Consider the following 20,745-nt stretch of genomic DNA (forward strand, 5'->3'; position numbering starts at 1 on the left):
GAATGACAAGTTTAATAACATAAGCACTCCATACACTATTCATTTAGATGACAGAACCTGAGATCCGCGTGAAAGAAAACGACATAAATACATTACCACTAGTCATGTATATTTTGAGCGCTGCCTTTTGTAGTCGCTTGTAGTCGTTTTAAGGATTCGGTTTATATTGACGGGCGATTGCGCTTATTTCACATTCTGCTGTTGTTAGAACTGGGCGAGGCTAGAAGCCGACTCAAAGACCACAGCACGCACTGAAGAAAGCATGGGAAGAGCCTTCTGAGCTCACCTACGTGTTATTGGAACACCGGCTGAGACATTAGGATCCTGCTCTTGACCACCCGACCCAAAGAGCCCCATTCGCATTCAACGTCAGTTGACCTGTAGTAACAGGCTTCGACACCATGAGTGGGCCAGTCGTGCACTCTGCACCGACGGTGACGGTGCTGATCAGCAGCACCTTGAACCCATACAGCTCCGAGAAGCGCTTCAACCGAGGACTCACCTTGGCCGAGTTGAAGGTAAGATGCTGGGTTATGCTGCACTTAGAGGTGGAGGTTTCCGGGGTAAAAATCCTAAGTGCCAACACTTAGTAACTACTAAAGGGAACTAAGAGGAAGGTTAAGTGAAAAATTGAGTAACCCCCCCCATTAATTTGCGTTGGAGTCGAGGTATATTTAAAAGGAGAGAAAAGGATAATCAATGAATATTACTGATTTATACGTCAGAAGCTTTGACGTGCAAGGTTGTCTACTGCATTCTCGAAAGGATCCACTTATCCTGGTGATGGAGGCGACTGAATTACATTTCCTGCATTTTCATAGCTTTGTTTAGAGGGATTTTTTTTTAACTTTGGTGACAATTGGGGATAGGTTGTCATGTGTTAGGAGTTTCAAAGTGCGACGGGTTAAGTTTTATGTGTTTATTTGACAGCACAATGGAGTTGACTTTGATTCGTGTTATGTCTTGGTTGATGAGCGGTGTTATATGAATTCTTACTGCTTGAAGTATTCCAACCTTTATTGGAATAGGGGCACACAAGGGTTCAGGTTTGCTGAGAATAAGGCGTAAAAAGCAAGTGTACACCAGAGCCATTTAAGAAAAACAGACACATTCAGATTACCCTTAGTCCTACTCGTCCTCACATAGGCATTACTTTTGAAGATAGAAGAAAGAACATATAGAGTGATCAAGCTAACTGTTCCCACTCACATGGGGGCTATACACGGTATAGCCTCCTGAACATTCTTTCTGATCTTACCAAGCCTGAAGGATCTCTAAAAGGCAAAGGGAGTGGGTGGGTTATAATTCTTGTGACTAGGACCTGTTGGGCTAAGGATAATGCAGATTTTCCACAGTTTTAATGGGTAGAAAATCATGATTTTATTAAAGGCTCGGTGGCTAATATTATGCAGTATACCTTTTATTGCTCCTCAAACAGCAGCAACAAAACACTAGAATTAGAACATTAATAAAGTCTAGAACGTAGAACATGCATATATTAATAGAACAGGCAGCCATCTTCCTCTTTTTTAACTGCTGCGAAATAAATAGAGCCCAAATACATATGTCCATCTGCTAGGCCAAAAAGTCCAAATCTTTGGCGCTCCCCAGCACTTCTCTCCATTGTCCAAATCTTCTTCTTTAACCTACATCAAAAAAATATAAACTAACATTTAAAATTGGGCAAGTCAGTGGAGGGATAATATTAGCCTCCGAGCCTTTAATAAAATCCTGATTTTCCACCCATTAAAACTGTGGAAAATATTCAATTTATGGCAAGGCCCGGGCCATTATGCATGTTCAAAGTTAATCTAAAACTCTTTCCAATACATTTTCCACAGGTTTAAAATAGATTTTTTTTTTAAGTTGAATCATTTGACCAATCAGCCGCTCTCAAGATACCACTCAAACTAAAATCTCTCATAAACGCCTTACCAGCCATAGCACCCCTAACCGAATGTGCCCCAAAAGGGCTCACATCTACACCAGCCTTACACATAACCTCCTTTACCCACCTCGCCAAGCTAGGTGCTGAAACAGCCTTAAATGGCTTCTTATAAGAAATTAACAACTGAAAAGAACCACTTTGCCTTAATCCGAATGTCCTCTTCTCATATTCTCTAAGACAACTAACCACACACAAATTACTATGCCCCTCCAAAAGAGGATAAAAAATAGTCCTTGACATAGTGTTCATCCTCAACTCAGAACACACACCTTCCGGTTGATAATATCCAGAATTCACCTCTAAGGCCCTCATTTCAGAAACCCTCCTACAGGAGACCAAACACAGAAGCATAGCCAACTTCCAAGATAAACTCTTCAGATCCAGACATGAATTAGCACCCCAACTGTCCAGCTCTTTCAGAACCACTGAAACATCCCACAAAACACCATACTTCGCTTTTGGAGGCAAATCAATCCTAACACTCTTAACCAACCTTTTAACCAAAGCATGCTGTCCCACAGGCAATTCATCCACCAGAACATGCCCTGCAGAAATCACAGATCTGCTTAAATTCACAGTATTATATGCCAAACCACTATTATACTGAACCAACAAATAATTCACCACCTCCACTAAAGGTGCTGATAGGGGATCCAAACCCCTTTCAACACACCAACCACTCCATTTTCTCCAAGCGGATTTGTAGATCCTAGTTGTCCCTGGAGACCATAATCCCGGGATGAGATCCTCAGCCTCCTTTGATAGGCCATGCATCTGCCAAAGTCTCCTGAAATCAACCAAGCCATTAGCCTCAACTGTCCTGATACTATCCACTTGTGTACATTCCCTTGCACATCCAAAATTAACTCACTGAAGTTCAGGAATAAGACCGGATCCTCCATCAATAAACTCACCACATCTGGGAACCACTTGTGCTTTCCAAAATGGCGTTACCAGGACTATCTCCACCTCTTCCCTCCTGACTTTCGTCAACACTCTCTGAATCATAGAGAAAGGAGGAAAAGCATAATTCCTCCCCCTCTTCCACTCCTATAGAAAAGCATCTATCCCCTTTGCTTCCGGAATCGGCCCCCAGTTGTAAAATTCGATCAACTGAGTATTCAGGCTGTCCGCAAACAGATCTACCTGCAGAGGACCCCACCTATGTTGCAACCTCTGGAAAAGCTCCCTGTCCAACTTCCAATTGCTCACATCCCTGAGATACCTTGAATACCTTCTACTTTGCTCAATCCTGGGATATACTGAACCATAATCTCCTTCTCCAAACAAAACATCCAAAATTCCTTTGGTAACTCCGCTAGGCCCCTCGACTGAGGACCCCCCCAACTTCTTCACATAACGCACTGCCGACAAATTGTCCATTTTCAATAGGACACAACATTTCACATTATCCTTCAAGAAACGTTTTATCGCAGCCGACCCTGCCATTAGCTCCAAACAATTTATGTGCAGTTCTCTTTCCTCCCTGGACCACTGTCCCCCTGTCCTCTCTAAATATAGCCCTTCCATTCCATGCTTCCAAACTCCTCAACCACCAATCCAACTCTTCCTGAGTTTCCTGATTCATTCGCACCTTCTGTGTATATTTTGCCCCCTGTCTTAAATGAAAAGCTATCAACCTCTGCAACGCCCCGTAATGAAGGGGAGCAGGAAAGATTGCTTTAATCGATGCTGATAACAAACCCAACAGATGAGCCAACTGCCTCAAAGTAATCCACTTTGCATTCTTCACTGTCTTCACCTCTTTCCAATTTTTCTTCATTTTCTCCATAGGCAACTTCAACACACAATCCAATGTCTGTATCTGAAAACCTAAAAACTGCATCACTTGCTCGGGCTCCACACATGACTTCTCCCTGTTCACCACAAAACCCAGATCCTCCAGAACGTTTATTGCAAATTCCGTTTGATCCCTTGCCAAACTCCTGTCTTCTGCCATAATCAAAATATCGTCCAGATAAACAATTAAACTAATCCCCCCTGGACCTCCGCTATTCCACTACTGGCCTCATCACTTTCGTAAAACACCATGGAGCTGATGTCAACCTAAATGGGAGACTTTTAAACCTCCAACGCACTTCCTTCCACCTGAACTGAAGGTAGTCCCTTTTGTTCTTCGCACATCGGAATGGTCAGCTAAGCATCCTTCAAATCTAACCGGGTCAACCAATCCCCTTTTCTCAGCAAATCCTGCAACATATGAATTCCTTCCATCTCGAAATGGCTGTAGCAAACCCAATCGTTCAATTCCCTTAAGTTTATTACCGGCCTCATACCTTTTTCCTTCTTCTCTACAAGAAACAAATTGCTTACGAAACAACCTTGAACCCTTTTTGCAGGCTCTATCGCCCCTTTTGCTTCAAAGCTTCTACTTATTTTGTTACTAGATCTTCCATCTCCTTTGAAAACCTTAAAATATTGGGAGTCCTCTCTTGTATTGGCGTCTGTATAAAATCTATTCGATAACCTGCCACAGTTCCCAAAACCCAAGGATCCCGAGTTATTTCTTTCCATCTTAAAACAAACTGGGCTAGTTTGCAGCCCAATTTTACTTGGGTAGAAATAGGGCCTGGTATACAACTTACCTGAGGCACCCCTTGATCTTCTCTCTGACCGCATGCCTCTTGACCTTGCTCTCTGCCTTGGTGGGTAAAAACTACCCTGCTTCGTCCGTGCATAACCATAGTTTGCTCCATAGTGTGCTCAATAGGGTCTAAATCTTCCACCAAAGAAACCTCTAGTAATGCCCTGTCCATGGCCGGGGAATCGACCCCGAATTCTCCTGGCCATTCCAAAAACCCTATGAATATCCTTCTAAGCCTTCTGTAGTGAGTTAAAGGTACCCACATACCTTGCCATGTCCTTTACAAATTCATTCCTGAAAAGCAAACCTTCACTTTGCTCACCCGGTTCCTTACTAGTCAAATCTGCTAGCTTAGGATCAATTTTAGAAAGGATGCTTTTCCTTCTTTCCACACATAGTGCCGCATTAGAGTTCCCTAGAAGGCAGATCGCCCTCTGTACCCACTGACCTAACTCAACTACCTTCACTCCTGTATTGTTAGAGTGCGCCAATTCGCATAAATCAAAAATCTTAGTAAGAGGACCCAGCACATCCAACAGCCTATCTTGGCATCCTTTGAGTCCTTTATCCAGACCCCTTTGTGGATCTTTGCCTGATTTATTCAGAAAAGCCATCATTTTCTGATCCAATTCTAGCGTATACGCCACTTTACTGTCCAAACTAGGCCTTGGGCATTCTGACCTCATCCTTGTTCTAACCTCCTTCGGAATTTCTCTTCTTATCCAATATCTGACATATTTAGCCACGTGCTCAGCAGGAGTCCCATGAGGAGACAGAGGGTGCTGAATCAGTAGAGGATCAAACAACTCCTTTCCCTGATGGTCTACAAAATCGCCTATCTCCAATTTAATTTCCTTCTGAGCCAATTTTCTCTTTTTGAGTGGAACTTCCTCCACATCTGAATCCTCAAAACTTGTTGTGGTGCACGTCAACTCTACATCCCCACTTGTAGATGACGAATCACAGCCACAACACTGTTTCCTTTATCGCGCCCTTATAGAGTTCCTTTTGCCTTTATAGCACTTTCTTTTTGAACCTCTCGTTGAATTTCATTTCCCTTTCTTTTTCTGTCCACATGCTTTCTTTTGCGTTTGACCAGCCTCAACCTCCTCTGTTGTCCAGAAATTATCATCACCTCCTTATCTTTCTTGAGTCTCTTTTCAACATACTTTTCTCCACACTACTCTCAATGTTCTTATCTAGAGATGCTGACATTTCTCCAAACATCTTCTCCATATATACTTTCATCCTTTCCTCAAAACCTGTTTCTGTATTTTCTATCTTGTAAAATGTAATTAATATCTTCCTCACAAATATAAAAACCTTTACCTCAAAACATCTCACAAAATGTATTCTTTTTTTACTTGGGTAGAAATAGGGCCTGGTATACAACTTACCTGAGGCACCCCTTGATCTTCTCTCTGACCGCATGCCTCTTGACCTTGCTCTCTGCCTTGGTGGGTAAAAACTACCCTGCTCCGTCCGTGCATAGCCATAGTTTGCTCCATAGTGTGCTCAATAGGGTCTAAATCCTCCACCAAAGAAACCTCTAGTTTAACTTTCCTGTTATTTTCCTTTCCTCACAATACCTTCCAAAATTGTCACTACCCGAAATTTCACTGCGTAATCCAAAATAATCAACCTCCTCCTGAACTCGTGACCGTAGTCTGACTGAAATTGACTCGTGTTCCCACAGACTCTGCGTCAATTTCCTCATCCGTATGTTATTTAATTACTTGATTCCCAAACATCCAAGATGGCTGCCATACGTAGCATAAGTACGGCGGCCCTGTTAGTTCTTTTTAATGTAATCTCCCTCGCACTCCTCGAAACAGGAGGCGCGAGGGAAATCAAACACGCTTGAGCGCAGCCTTCCAACAAAGCTGCTTGAGTGTTGCGAAGGTAAGATCCTGCCTCGCGCTTCACATGCACTCGAGCGCTAACAGTGTATCCAACTGACATGCGGACCGAGCAGAGAATACGAGGGCCCGGGGCAGGATTAGTCCCCCTGCATCAAGGCAACCACCTCCAGGAGAGTCGCGGGCAAACAGCAGCAATTTTCCCTCCGAGGACCCCACGGGCCAGGGGGCTACCAAGCGCCAGCAGGAAGACCCGGAAAGGACCCACCGAAGGAGGCAAGGCAGTCAGTTGCGGCACACCTGAAAAGCGCGCATACCCCAGCCTAACGTGGCCAATAGTGCCTCCACACCACCATAGGTTCTCCAGCACGACAGGGGGGAGATCACGATCGCCCAATATCTCCGGCCGGTCACTGTCGGGGGTGCCCCCGGGTCTGGCCCGTGGTCCACAGCCCACCGTAGGTCCGGCATGGAGGCACAGGGTCACCACTCACTTCCGGAGCCCTCCAACAGCGTCGGACACTTCCTCGGTAAGCGCCAGTGCCTCCGGAGCAGCTCCTCAGGCTGGGAATAGAGACCTCACGGTGCCCCTCGCAGATCATCCCTCGCACCAAGGCCCCAGGACACGGGCCGGAGTAAAGGTATGCCGGGAGGCCCCCAATGACGGAAGGTGCCCCCTCAGCAGCCGCCGAGGCCACGGGATAGGGGAGCGGGAAAGCATTGCTCCGGAGCCCAGGTGAGCGTAGGCCGCGTCCCCGACCACGCGTGATTATGGCTGAACGGGCCGACAGGAGCGAAGCCGGTGTGGCCGGTTCCAGGCCGTTGCACCGGCTCACTCTTCCTCAGGGCGCTCCCGCAGCTGGCAGAGTCCACACCGTACAAGGGATACTGTCACGGGCGTTACGGGACAGGATAATGAAGGATTTTGGCAGCTGGCCGGTTGGCAGCCGAAGGAGCTCACGTCCTGTCGGCCATGTTGCTTGGCCATGCCCCATAACACTAAACTTAAACCTAGAATCGGCCTCCCTGAAAGGGTGCTCAAGCTCACTAATGCCTTAATAGTGAAACACTGAACATTCATATTGAAAGTGCAATATTTGTATGCAATCTACCCACCCAAAACGTCAAAGTAGTAGACAGAGAGCAGCCAGTTGGAGACTCTGAGTATGATAAACACCATTTAGAAAATGAAGACTAATGTCTAAAAAGGAATTTCAGGGTTGACTGCCTCTTTAACCCCCAATTGCTTGCGTCCCGCATTAATAAAGGCCCTTTCTTAGCAATATCATTTTCTCAACATCCTTGAGACACGAGCAAAGACAAAATATAGGTGGTTTTAGAGGATATAAAACAAGAGGAAACATCCAAGTAGGGCACAACGCTAGGAACTTGGGGATTGGGACACACGATCTACTTGGCCAAAAAGGCACCTCTACAATGATTTCTGCCCTCTTCCACTGAACCTTCAGAGGCATTTTCAGTATCTAGGATAATGATGGGAATCCATACAGGAGTTTCTTTGGTTATTTGATTAGAAGGCCATCTACTCCCCATGCTTCCGACTCTAAGAAGCAGGTAATTGGTCTTGTATGCAAAGGGATCCTGCTAAGGGGTGCCAAATCTCGTGCACAGCTTCTGAAAGGTTATCTAAGAAAAGATACATCTCTTGAGTTATACAAACTATTTGACTCCATCTGTTGCTTTTACATTGGCCAAACCCTTAATGCAGACAGCTGAGATTGAAAGCAGATGATCACCCAACCATTGTCCAGGAGCCTCTGCAACTTTATTCAGAGACTTCAAGAGAGTGCTGCCTTTATGTTTGCGAAATCAATAGTTACAGTATTGTCTGACTTCACTATCTCATTCATTTTGTGAATTTGATATTGAAAAGGGACAAAGCTTTGAGAACATCTGTTCTCTCCAATTTGGAGACATGCTTGCCTCCCTTTTTGTCCATTTTGACTGAACTGTCAGATTTCCATGGTGCTCCCCAACCAATTAAACTGGCATCTGTTGTTAAAATGTCTTGTGTAACCATATAAACCCTTATTTACTTGAAGAGCTTTTGTGGACATGGCCACTATTGAAATTGATACTTAAATTTGTATGTCACTTGCACCATCACATCGATTAATTAAATCTTCTGGAAACAGTTCTTTTGAAGATAACAGATGATGGGACCTTGCCTGCTGAGCCTTGAAGACACAGAAACAAGATAACATTTTGCCTACAGCTTGTAATCATTGTTGTGCTAAAGCTATTAGGCAAAATAGTATAATCATTAGATGGTTGTGAAAACTAACTACTCTGGCTTTCGAAAGGAATACAGTGTCAAATTCCATCCTGAACCTTTCTTTGATAAATGTTAGGTCCTTTGATGATATAATTTGCAGGTTTGGAGTAGATTTTGTAATCTACAGCAGTTGAAGTAAGGACTCCTCTGAAGCTGCATAAATCAATCAGTCAGTTATCAAGGAATGGGAATATTTGGACAGATCAGAGGTCTTCAATTGTTTTTGCTCTGATCCTTCCTATGGTAAATGTTTTAGAGTTTGGAACGCCTTCAAAACTTTATGGCAAGGATTGGAGACGCAGGAGTGACAAGGCTGAGGGCAGGGGACTGGGCTTGTGAGATACTTTCAGGAGTACTGTTTTCTGTAGTCTTATTCCACACTAAATGTGCGACTTGTAAAAGAGTAAGTGCATGAAACAAAAAGTAATCTTCAAAGATCACTCCCCATAATTGGGGGTGTTGGAGCACCTCTCACTTCCGGGCCCCAATCCAACTGCACCTGCTGCACTACTGATAGCTGTGGCCTTCTGTAGATGTTGGTTTTGTGTGCCTCTGTCACCTCTTCCCCACCATACATTACATCAATCCAGTTTTGAAAGAGGCTCAGTGTCCCTTTCTGGGGAGAAATGTACCCCCCACATGTTACTCTCTTCCCCCCCCCCCCCCCCCTCCCCCCTGCAGCACGGGTGCCCTTGGCTTTAATGCTTGCAAGTAATATGAGCCCTGATGCCCCTTTTGTAAAGTAAGACAGTCGTAATTGTGATACGATGGGCCTCACACACTCTTGGGCCCCAGCACCACCTTAATTAATGATTGCTTCTGTCTACTACCTTGGAAGCAGGATGTCTCCTCTGCTCTCTGTTAAAAACATGGGCCCCCGTCTTGCCCTATTTCTCTCCCTGCTATTTTTTCTGAGTACCAAGCTAAGTACTTCCTCTGCATCTATATTCCCCAATCCCTTGGGCCATTGCTGTGAGGCCCAAAGCTACAGTGACACTGCAGTGGTGCAGTGGGGTCTAATGCAAGCAAGGAATTATAGTAAAAAAGCTATATTTGGGGTCTAATTGGCCAAGACCCGAAATGGGCTGTCTTCCCCCTTCTGTAAAAAGAAGAGAAAAATAGCAAAGCCCCACATCTCGCCCCTCTTTTGCTTGGCCCGTTTGCAGCAATGGTGACATGAACTTTAAAGGTAGTAAGGAAAATCTACATGTAAACAGAGGTGGAAGCAGATAGAATCTATGGGGACCCACGTGCCCATGTGTTTTTGAACTTTACTAAAACCGTTCCCATAGTTGTTAAAAATCTACCATACTTTCGCAGAACAGTTAATGCGGACCTTGAGGTGCCTTTTGCTGAAAGAGAAGGGGGGGTGGAGGGTCTCCTGTGCTCTGAAGCCTAGAGAGGGGCAGAAAGCTAAATACGAAACGGGTCTTCTCATCAGGGTGCATGCTACCTAAAACAAATGTGTTCAGTTGGTTAATCAAACACAAGGAGATAATAGACGGAGTGCTGAAACGTTTCAGACACTCGCCCCTAGGCACCGATCTTGGTTGAATCCATCATCCTTCTTTAGCTCACTTCGCCACCCCAGCGCTCCATCCATCATCTTTGCCACTGGATTCAAGTTAGCCTGGCTGATGAGGGGTGTTATCACGAAACCGGTCCCAGGATGCTAGTTTCCTTTCTAGGGTAGACCTTGCTTGGCAGTTCGCTCTGGACTGTTCCCATAAGGCACAGGGACAAGATTTATTTGCATATGGCTTGGTCGGAACTGGGGTGGCGAAGTGAGCTAAAGAATGATTATGGATTGAACCCAGATCTGTGACTGGGGGTGAGTATCTGAAAAGTTTCAGCGCTCCGTCCATCTCCTTGTCTTTGCAGTTGGTTAATCACCAAATGTAGAGGAGCCTGTGAGTCGGTATTGGCTTTAATACATGGAATTTATTGAAGCTTCCTGGTGACAAAGTTGTATTCTTTGTGAGAGGTAATGTGCAGCGTTGCATAAGCATGGAGCAGAACAGAGCCATATCTACTAAGCTGTTCTGCTCTCTCCCTCCACTGATGTACTTTATGCTGCCATGTGCCAATGCCAACCCCAGTGGGCCATAGTGCAGACGTGTCTGCAATGTGGTCAGCTTAGTCTTTGTACAGGAAGGGGTTTCTTCCTATAGAAAAACTATGCTTTAAGGCATTTCCCTCTTTGTATGTGCACGGTAGAATGCCGCACACTTGCAAAGAGGAGAAATCTAAAACATTCTCATTGTTACACCTGTCTCGAGGAGGCCCAGGATTTTGATGCAAATCCCCCATTCACAGTTCTTTGTAGATATTGATTGGGGTCAAATCCCATGATTGGTGCGTGGGCACGCCAATGCTTTATCCATGGAATGGCCCCTTTGATGCAAAGTAACACAAGTCAGTGTGTAGTGCAACGTTGCCTCTACTTTGGGAGAATATCCAATGAAAATCCTGATTCCCGTTGGATAGTAAATCCCAGCATAACGCTATGTGTAGGTTTTGCGTTACAAAAATAAAGCAAACCTGTTGCAAAGTATTAGTTAATCTTGGCCATGGGACAAGATTTCACAGCCTTGCATTATGTGTGGTTACAATCCAAGAGACGATGTGGCCTAATGGCTAGGGAGGTCGTCTTCAGATCTGGGGAGCCGGGTTCGAGTCTCAGCAACGACGCTCAACATCCTGTGATTCTGGGCAAATCACTTAATCTCCCTGTGCCTAACAAAAATTAATGTCTCCTTATGTAATGCAACTGCTGCTCATGTAAAGTGCACTGATGCCTTCGGGTCAAGTTTGCACCATATAAAACTCACAAATCATAATATGCGCTCTATTGTAAATACCAAAACAACACTTTGCGTCAGGTTTGTTCTAAAAAAGTAACACCAACTTAATGCAGAGTCTTTGTAAATCTAGGCCTAAATCGTTTTGTTGCAGCCTGTCTTATGCTGTGTGTAATGCAATTCTAAAACTATGACACACTTGCTGTGCTTTCTTTCACAGCAGTCCCTATTCCCCACTGCATCAGCCAGTATTCAATTCTGGGAGTTTCTTGTCTCACACACTGACATCTGCAGTGATTGTATTAACCAACTGTGGTTTCACACCTGAGAGTGTTTTTCCCACTGATTAATTAGCATTTATTTTTCTTCTAAAGTGTGTGCATTATTTATATGCAGTTATCTGTAGGCGAAAGAAACAGCTACAGAATATATATGTATGTGTGTGTATATGTATGTGTGTGTGTGTGTATATATATATATATATTTTTTTTTTTTTGTATGCAGGTCCTTCATCCTGCCATCACACTGACTGACCCCGCCCCCATGAGAGAGAGGATCACAGTTCCCATACTTTTTTTTTTTTTTTTTTTAAATACACTTTAATAGCTCCATCTAAATGAAGATAGCCTGGAAACGCGCCAAATAAACAAGGAGGCTCTTCCAAACCATCTTCATTTACTTATTCATTGAGACATTTGTGCCCCACTGGGAATGCAGCTGCGGACCTCCATGGGCGGGGGGCGGGGGGGGGGGGAGGGGGTGGGAACAGTTTGAAGACCTGTCTTGTAGATGAAGAAAAGCAACCACCTTTGGAGTTGATTTCAGACTGCATTGGAGAACTTAAAATTGCTAGTGGTTCTAAAGTGCAAAACCTCTGGTATTTCTGCAGCTTCTGAACAATAGGAACAGTAAAATATGATTCAATAAGTCTATTGTACACATGAAGTCACTCATTGGAGTTAAGAAATAGTCCTTTAGAATCGCTCCATCTTGAAGGGCATGTTTTTGCCTCTTCGCTTTGGGTACCATAAAAACAGTTGAATACACTCTTTCATCTTTCTACATCTCTCGAACAGGAACAATTGCTACTTTGGAAATAAGAGCTTCCACTACTTTTAAAAAAATGTAATCTAATTTTTTTCTGGATTCTTTGGATGGGGTAGGTATGACCCCAGATTCCAGAGCAATGGGATTGAACTATATCATGTATCCTTCGCCGATTTTTTTCCAAGTGGATTTATTCCATTCTAGTATGAAGTGATGGATTCATCTGCCCACCTGCAAGTCTCATCCATCACCTTCCTGTCAGCAGAAATGCTCAGGAATGAGGATCTTTTGCTCTAGCTTCTACCTTTTTGCTTTTAATTGAACCTTCTTCAGAAGAGTTTTCTTGAACTCTGAGCCAAACTCAATAGCTTCCTTGAAGGCTGCCCAAAAGAAGATTTAGATCTTTTGGAAGAACAATAGGAGAATTTTATTTATTTATTTGAAAAGTTTTTTATAGTGCTGGCTAGACCCGGCGGTATCAAAGCGCTTTACATGAGGTAGGACATTGTTTCAGAATATTGTTACATAGTTACATCAGTTGCTGGAGCATCGCAGAACATAGAAAGGGAAACAGTATAACATAGTTACATGAGTTACTAAAGCATAGTAAGGGGGACACAGAAAAGTCAGGCTGGAAAAGGGGAGGCAGAATCACGGAGGGAGGAGGCGGGGGAGGGAGAAGAATTAGGTTGATGCTTTCTAAAGAAAAAAAAAAGTGTTTCCTGTCCTTAAACGTTTGTGTAGTCTGTCCACCAACTCGGCCCAAAGAGACTGACACCTTCAAATGGCTTTCTGAGCACAGCTGATTATTGAACCAAGTCTGTGTTCAGAACTTTAAGAAACAAACTTCTTAACGATCAGCAACAGAAGCTCCACAACACAAGGCGGAGTCCCTCACAAAGTTGAAATGTTAGAGAGAAGCTCCGGCTGCTTTTTCAGATCCTCCATTAAATCAGTATGTTCTTGACTATCTTGAGCTGCTTTAAAAGTACCTTGAATACATGGATTGATTGCATATGATTAAAAGGTACCAGCCAAGGGACAGATATGATTCAGAATAAACCTTTTTGTAAGCTTAATCCACTTTTTTGCCATATGGAGCTTTGAAATATTCTGGTTGGTCATAGAGGATTTGCCCAGCAGGATAGCCACTGCAGAATTAACATGAACCAGGTCCGGGATTCACTCTACATTTCATCCAAGGGGTACAACTTTGCCATAAATGTTTGTGACATTCATCCTGTTGGAATCTTTCCACTAATTCTGAGTGACATCCATGACAAACAGATGGATAGGCAACCTCACATTTTGTATTTTCTTGAACTGCCTCAAAATTGGTTCCTCTGGAGTGCAATTGGCATCCGGCAAAGGAAACCCCATCACACTAATGAGTCAAAAAACCCTAGATGCATATTTGCCTTTCTAATCTCCTAAAGGCATATCTGTTTCACTATCCTGTGAACCAGAAACATTGGAATAAATATCCACATTGGGCATAAGGTGTTTCTTAATGTTCCTTTTAGTATCCTTATTTTTGAAGGATGCAAGAATTTCCACAACAGTTTTTTTTTATTCTCCTTCTCATCTTCACTGACTCTCCCTTCAATCTTCACTGATTCTCCCTCTGTGCCTCTTATGAGAGGGGGAGCCAGAATGCAAAGCAGGAGAATGTGATTGAGCCATTATTTTTGAAGAGTGTTTTTCCATTGAGTCTTTCACTGTCTGCTTAGATACAGAGAAAGTCATTTTGCCCACTTAATAGTTGACAAAATGGTGCATTTTCCCAATAGTGCTTAATTTAGCCTCATGGCATGCTCGGAGTACCAAATGTAATACGAATGCACGGAGCTAATCCATGCGCATGTCAAAAATAGAAAGCCCCAAGGTTTAGTAATGAGCATGCCTGGCTAAGAACTATGAGCAGTGGGATTAATTCAGATTTGCTTGTGCAGACAGATAGCATACAAGGCCTCTTCCGATGTGAATATGTGGTGACCAGAATTGGAGCCTCCAATTTTCTAAAACAAGGCACAGTGCTGCGAAAAAAGCCTCTGTCACCATCCACACTTACATATGTGAGGTTGCAATTTTCAAATCACATGGTGATGGTGTAGTATTTGGGGATGTATCATATCGCCAAAGAAGATGCGGGATAAGATTTTGCAGGTAAATTGAAACTAAAGTAGGATGAACCAACACCAATGGTCAGTCTACTCATACCACATTTATTTGAGCTGGGAATAGGTTCACTACTTCCTCCTGCTTACCACTCCTTCTTTGGCACCAATTATTCTGGGTCTGGTTTCAAATTTACACCATCCTCCAAATCTTTAAGAAAAGGAGGACTGTCAGAAGTAATACCTCCAAAAAGACCCCCTTCATGGTCCAAACATGAACTCTGCAGACAAACCCCAGATAAGACTTTTAGACCAGGGAAATCCCATGGCAGAAGCGCAGGTCTCACCAAAGTTCTAGAAAGAGAAATAACGCTTAGAATTCTAAAAATCCAGACCTTCATCTTTACCTAAACCCTGCAAGTCTTGTTCTCAAAAAGCTCCATTTGCTGCCTGTTGAGCCTTGGGATTGGTACTCCCAAATTCCTTCCAAACCTCTCATAAAGAGATTGGCGTGTCAACATTTATTTACGGTTAATAGAAGATACATATCAGCGGAACTCTAGTTCTGGAAGTTGCTCAAATGTTTAGAGTAGCCTGCGAAAGCATATCTGGATCTTTGAATGGCTTCATCAAAGTTGACTGTAATACTCCTACTTTAGGGCTCCGTACTCTCCATCTCCAGACTGATAAAGCGATGTGTTGAAGAGAAGACGTTCCTTTTGCTCAAAGTAACTCTTGAAGATTCTGTCATGATTTCTCCTTAAATTATACGTTTGCTGTTGAAGGTGAGATGTTAGGTTGACAGAACACTGAATGACTTGTTAGCTGCTTGCATTGTAGAAGCTACAGAGCCCGAGAGTTGATGAAAGGAACAGAGGGTGACGCTTCTCTTCCATTCAAGATTCAAAAAGTGATAGTCCTTCAAAAGGCCTGCACAAAGCTGCAGATTTGTGCTTTATCAGTATGCCAACCCTTAACTAGAGATTCCCTCTAGAATCTGTAGTTGCACCGTCCGCCAAGGCTGATGCACATTTGGCATCAAAGAAAATGTCAGAAATACACTCTTTGTCTCTTCATAGATTCGAAAAATGCTGCGAGCTCTCAACCATACTGAATTGTTTAGAAAAGTTAATTGCAATCCGAGATTGACTCTCACAGGCTCCATGAATCCCTGTTCATCGTGGATGTGCGTCAATATACACCTTTTTTAATGCAGGTTCATCTACTTATCAGTTGGGTCCCTCAAGTTATTATCCGCAGCCATCAAAATTTGATCAACCAACTGGCCACTAAGGAATCCACAGGTACTGACTCCGGAAGGGTCTTGTACATGTTATCAGTTGAATATAATCTGGACATGAATCGGAGTCTTTAATCCTATCCGGATCTTTCCATTCACTTAGTCACATCTAATACTTGTTGGTACAAAGGAAAACTCAGAGGGGGAGCTCTGTGAAACTGTCTTAAAATTGGTTTAGACGACTGCTGATGAGCTCATTGACAGGAAAACTCATGTTTAGGTAAATCCTAGCTAAAAAGTAAATTAACCTATCTCTGCAAATGTATTTTCCCCTTTGGTGTGGGGGAGAAAATTCAAATGTCTCTTCTCTAAGGTTTGAGGAAGTCTAATACCCATGTTTTTAAATTTGCCCTCCTTTATTGGAAATATGTCCTGTTGGGTAACCATAAACTCTATGTGGCATTTGTTGACCTGTGTGCTGCATTCAATTTGATACTGGGGGAGAGTCTCTGGAGAGTATTAGCAGACATGGGAGATCCAGGTGGGTTAATTGAATTACTAGCTAGGATGAATGAACAAAAACTACACACAGGTCAGGTGAGGTGACGGGGGTAAAGCTTCTAAATATAGTAGGCTGGGCTGCACATAGAAGAGCTGTCTTCAGGTAGAACTCACAAGCTAGTAGTATGTTATGTTATTAAAATGTCTAGAGCGCTTTGCTACCCTGAGGTGTCCTGGCGCTGTACGCTACCTACCTAAGTGAAAGCTGAGAAACTTGAGGCTGGGAATAGCCTTGGCAAATAACCAAGTTTTTAATCCCTTCCTGAAGGGGAGAGGTTCAGTGGAATTCCTGAGATAAAAAGGAAGATTGTTCCATGCCTTAATGGCACAGTGATAAAAACTTCCCCCACCCCAGCTTACTTTCTTAAAGCGGGGGAGGAGAACAAGTCTTGAGTGCATAGAGCGCAACGCCCTCCCCGGCACATACAACTGAATGGAGTGTCTCAGGAAATCAGGGCACATGCAATTGAGGGCTTTAAAGACAATGCACATGGCTTTAAACTGAATGCGAGTTGTCACAGGCAGCCAATGAAGCGATCTGAGGCCCGCCCTTACTTATGAGAACCTAGGTATCCCCGTGAGCAATCTGGCTGCCGCATTCGACACAATCTGGAGTCTGGACAGATGTTTTTAATGAATACTTATATAAAGACTATTACAATAGTCCAGCCTCCATAGAATAAGTGCAGTAACGGCTGTTTTCAGGCAGTCTTCTGGGAGGAGAAACTTGACTTTACGAAGTATTTTAAGCATAAGAAAACAGGATTAAACAACCCTGCTGACCTGAGTGTTAAAGGACAGTCTTGAGTCTATAATCACTCCAAGATTTTTTGCATTTGCCACTGGGACAGGAGGCTGTCCCATTGTAGTCGTCCACCAGTTTTGTCTGCATGAAGCTTAAGACAATTTGAGGCCATCCAGGCAGCAATTGCTTGCATGCAGTTGTGACACATCGAGGCGGTTTCAGCTTCTGACCCCTTTTTAACTGACAACACAATTTGTGTGTCGTCAGCATAAGAAGGCAAGTCAAATCCGAAGGATTTGATGAAAGTCGACAACTGGGTGATATATATGTTAAACAGTGTCGGGCTAAGCGAAGACCCCTGGGGAACTCCACACGGAAGAGAGAAGGGTTTAGAACTATCTCTACCGAGGGCCACTGTTTGTGTTCTGTTGGCTAAGAACGATTTCAGAAGAGCCCAAGCCTCGTCTCTGACCCCAACCGCTGATAAATGGTCCATCAATACTTTGTGATGAACCGTAGCAAATGCGGCCGAGAGATCCAACATGATCAAGATAGCAGAGCCACCTTGATCTAAAGCCTCCCTAATCTCGTCTGTAGATTTTATAAGTGCCAATTCAGTGCTGTGTTCAGCACGAAATCCAAACTGCGTGGTATCTAAGGAGGAGTTAGACTGCAGAAAAAGACTAAGTTGACCATTCATGGCTCTTTCCAACATCTTACCCGGAAAAGGGAGACGAGAGATGGGCCTGTAATTGCTCGGAAGTTTAGGGTCTAAATTAGGTTTTTTGAGCAATAGAGAAATGGAGGCGATTTTCCAAGGAGCTGGAAAATGACCAGACTTAAAAATGGTGTGGAACAATGGAGTGAGGGCTTCCCCAATGATGTCTGAAACCGATTTTAATACTGAAGCTGGACACGGGTCTAACTGGGAGCATGAACGAATCTCGGATAGAAGCTTAATAACACTAGGCTGATCTAAAGGTGTGAAATGATCAAATACAGAAGAGGGGCCAGTGGGCTCTGGGCCCTCTGTTAACACTACCTCATTAGTTGTCATAGGCGTAAAGGTAAAAGAAGAAAAAATATTTTCGAGCTTTTGCAGGAAGAAAGCAGCCAGTGATTCGCAAAGTTCTATATTACTTTCAATCTGCGGCTTAGCGGCAGAGGTTAGCAGATTAATGGTTTTAAATAGCTCTTTGGAGGAAGCTTTTCTGATTTGTTCACCGAAGGTCTTTTTTGTTTCAATGAGCAGTGTTTTATAGCTAGCCAGGCCTCCCTATCTGTGTAACTATATTCGCTCCTCCATAGTCTTTCCAATTTTTTACACGCTACTTTTGGATTTTTTTAAATCTCAGAATACCAAGGGGCAGTTGGCAGTGTCCGCTTAGTGATGGACCGTTTACCCGGCGCTCATTTTTTTTACAAGCTTGGTCTACCCAATCAGTGTATTTATCCGTAGCTTCATTTATCTCAGTCACCATAGCTGGCATTGAGCTTTGTAGAAGATTACGTAGTGCAGCGTTGTCTAGTTTTTTTCCAGCACTTAGTGATTATGGTTGCTCTTGCCGGAGGTTTGGGATAATTACGTGGGATTAGTTTAAGTTCGAATAAAACTGCATTGTGGTCAGTCCAAGTAAGGGGGATAGTTTGAAGGTAAACCAGATTAGGATTATTAGAAAAAATTCCGTCCAGTGTGTGACCTGCGGAAATGTGTTGGATCTAATATTAATTGCTTCATGTCTCACCCATCAAACAATTCCTGTAATTTTATATTGTCCACGTCACAAGCGTCTTCGATATGAAAGTTAAAATCACTCATGATTGTAAAATACTTATTACACATTCCATCCTCTAAAAGTGATCCCAGCGCATCTAAAAATGTGCCCCTGGGACCAGGAGGGCTGTACAGAAGGACATTGTTAAAAGTATCATAATTTGATATTTGAGTACTAATTAACAGTGCTTCACAGGGTGAATTGGATGCTTTGGTAAAGGAGGGCTTAAGGGAGTCATGATAAATGACTGCCAGCCCGCCGCCTCTCTTCAAAGGTCTGTCTTGAGTATAACAGAGGAAGCCAGGGGGGACGCCTTCAACAAGTCAGGCCCGGAGGCTTAATCAGACCAGGATTCCGTTATGAAACCAAGTTTAATATTGTGGTCTTCCATAAACAGGGCACATTCTACGCTATGTTTAATAAGTGATCTGGCGTTTAATAGGAGGCATTTAATGGGAGCCTGAGGGGCTGGAGTAGACTTATCAGGAGAAAGATTATCATGAGTACTGCAGTACCCCATGGCGCTAGACATTGAAAATGAGCAATTGGGACATTGGACGACCTGTGCCTCGTAAGTAGTAGAAGTCTTGTTTAGAGTAAATTAGGTTGAGATCAAGTGGTTTGCCTAATGAGGGATTGGGGAACAATTGAGAATGATAGTCATGGTTCGATAGAAGTTTGTTGAAAAAAATGGTACATTGGCATTATTTCATGTCTTGGTTGGAATTAAATTGCACACATGCATTGGGAATATAATTGTATCACGCAGGCCTGGGTGTGTTCCACCATTGTACAGGTGGGCAGTGAGGATGGTGTTTCATAGAGTGTGGATGATGGGTAAAGGCTCCTTTACCATCTTATAATGAGATGTTATGGGTCCCCGAACTAAAGCATGAGGGTTACAGGGCCAAAATTAACTGTGCAAAAGTTGTGGGTAATGAGTGATCCTGGAACATGGTGGAAGATAGATAAGGCATGTGATGGAAATATAGAAGGCTTCAATTGCTAAATAAATTATGAACGCTTTTCTTGGTGCTGAGGTGCATTTGTGATTTAGGTGAATAGATGCAATTATCTGTTGGACACTGGCATGATTTTGGAAATTGCACATCTGTGCTATTTGTGAAAATCTTAAATGTGTAATAGGCTTGTAGCTGTTGCTTCAAGCCCTGTCCCCTTCATTGTCACTTTCTGTACACTTCTAATTTTTTTTCTCTTGCAGTGTAAGTTGGAGCTTGTGGTTGGAACACCTGCTTCCTGCATGGATCTTGAACTGTACGGTTTGGATAACAAACTCATTATGAGGATGGACAGTGATGACTCTCTGCTGGGTTCGTATCCTGTAGATGATGGCTGTCGGATACATGTAAGCATATTTCACTTAATTTTAATCTTATAGTTATGCCTTTCTAGTGATTGACAGTGACGCACCCGGCTGTGACTTAGATTTTTTTCTTTCAAGAGTAACTCAACAGACACATGTAAAGCTGTAATGACCGTGGCCCATGAGCGCACCAGAGTCCAGACTCTGGCTTCTAGTCCTGCCCCTACTATACTGGTCAGTTGTCTTCTTCCTACTGAATGCAGGCCTATATGTGTGTGAATACTCGCATGTTTTTAGGTCTCGCCTAGCGAACGCAGCGCTTGCGCTGCTTCGCCTTGGCGAGACTCTATTGTTGTCGGTTTGGTGCGCGAAGGGAGACCAAACATGTGCGCACCCGGACAGGTGATGTGCACGCACATGGCGTCTC

At 43.5% G+C, this 20,745-nt stretch overlaps 1 protein-coding gene across 1 annotated transcript in view; it reads left to right on the forward strand.

Annotated features, from left to right (window-relative positions):
- Positions 1-200: 200 nt before the first annotated feature.
- Positions 201-20,745, forward strand: part of TBCB (tubulin folding cofactor B) — a 105,079-nt gene continuing 84,534 nt past the window's right edge. The window contains exons 1-2 of the mRNA XM_085625713.1: positions 201-518; positions 20,217-20,360. Coding sequence (XP_085481839.1) covers positions 402-518; positions 20,217-20,360 — 261 coding nt within the window. The 5' untranslated portion in view covers positions 201-401. The remainder of the gene's footprint in view (positions 519-20,216; positions 20,361-20,745) is intronic.

The sequence above is a fragment of the Triturus cristatus genome, chromosome 9, assembly GCF_964204655.1.
Source record: "Triturus cristatus chromosome 9, aTriCri1.1, whole genome shotgun sequence".
Lineage (NCBI taxonomy): Eukaryota > Metazoa > Chordata > Amphibia > Caudata > Salamandridae > Triturus > Triturus cristatus.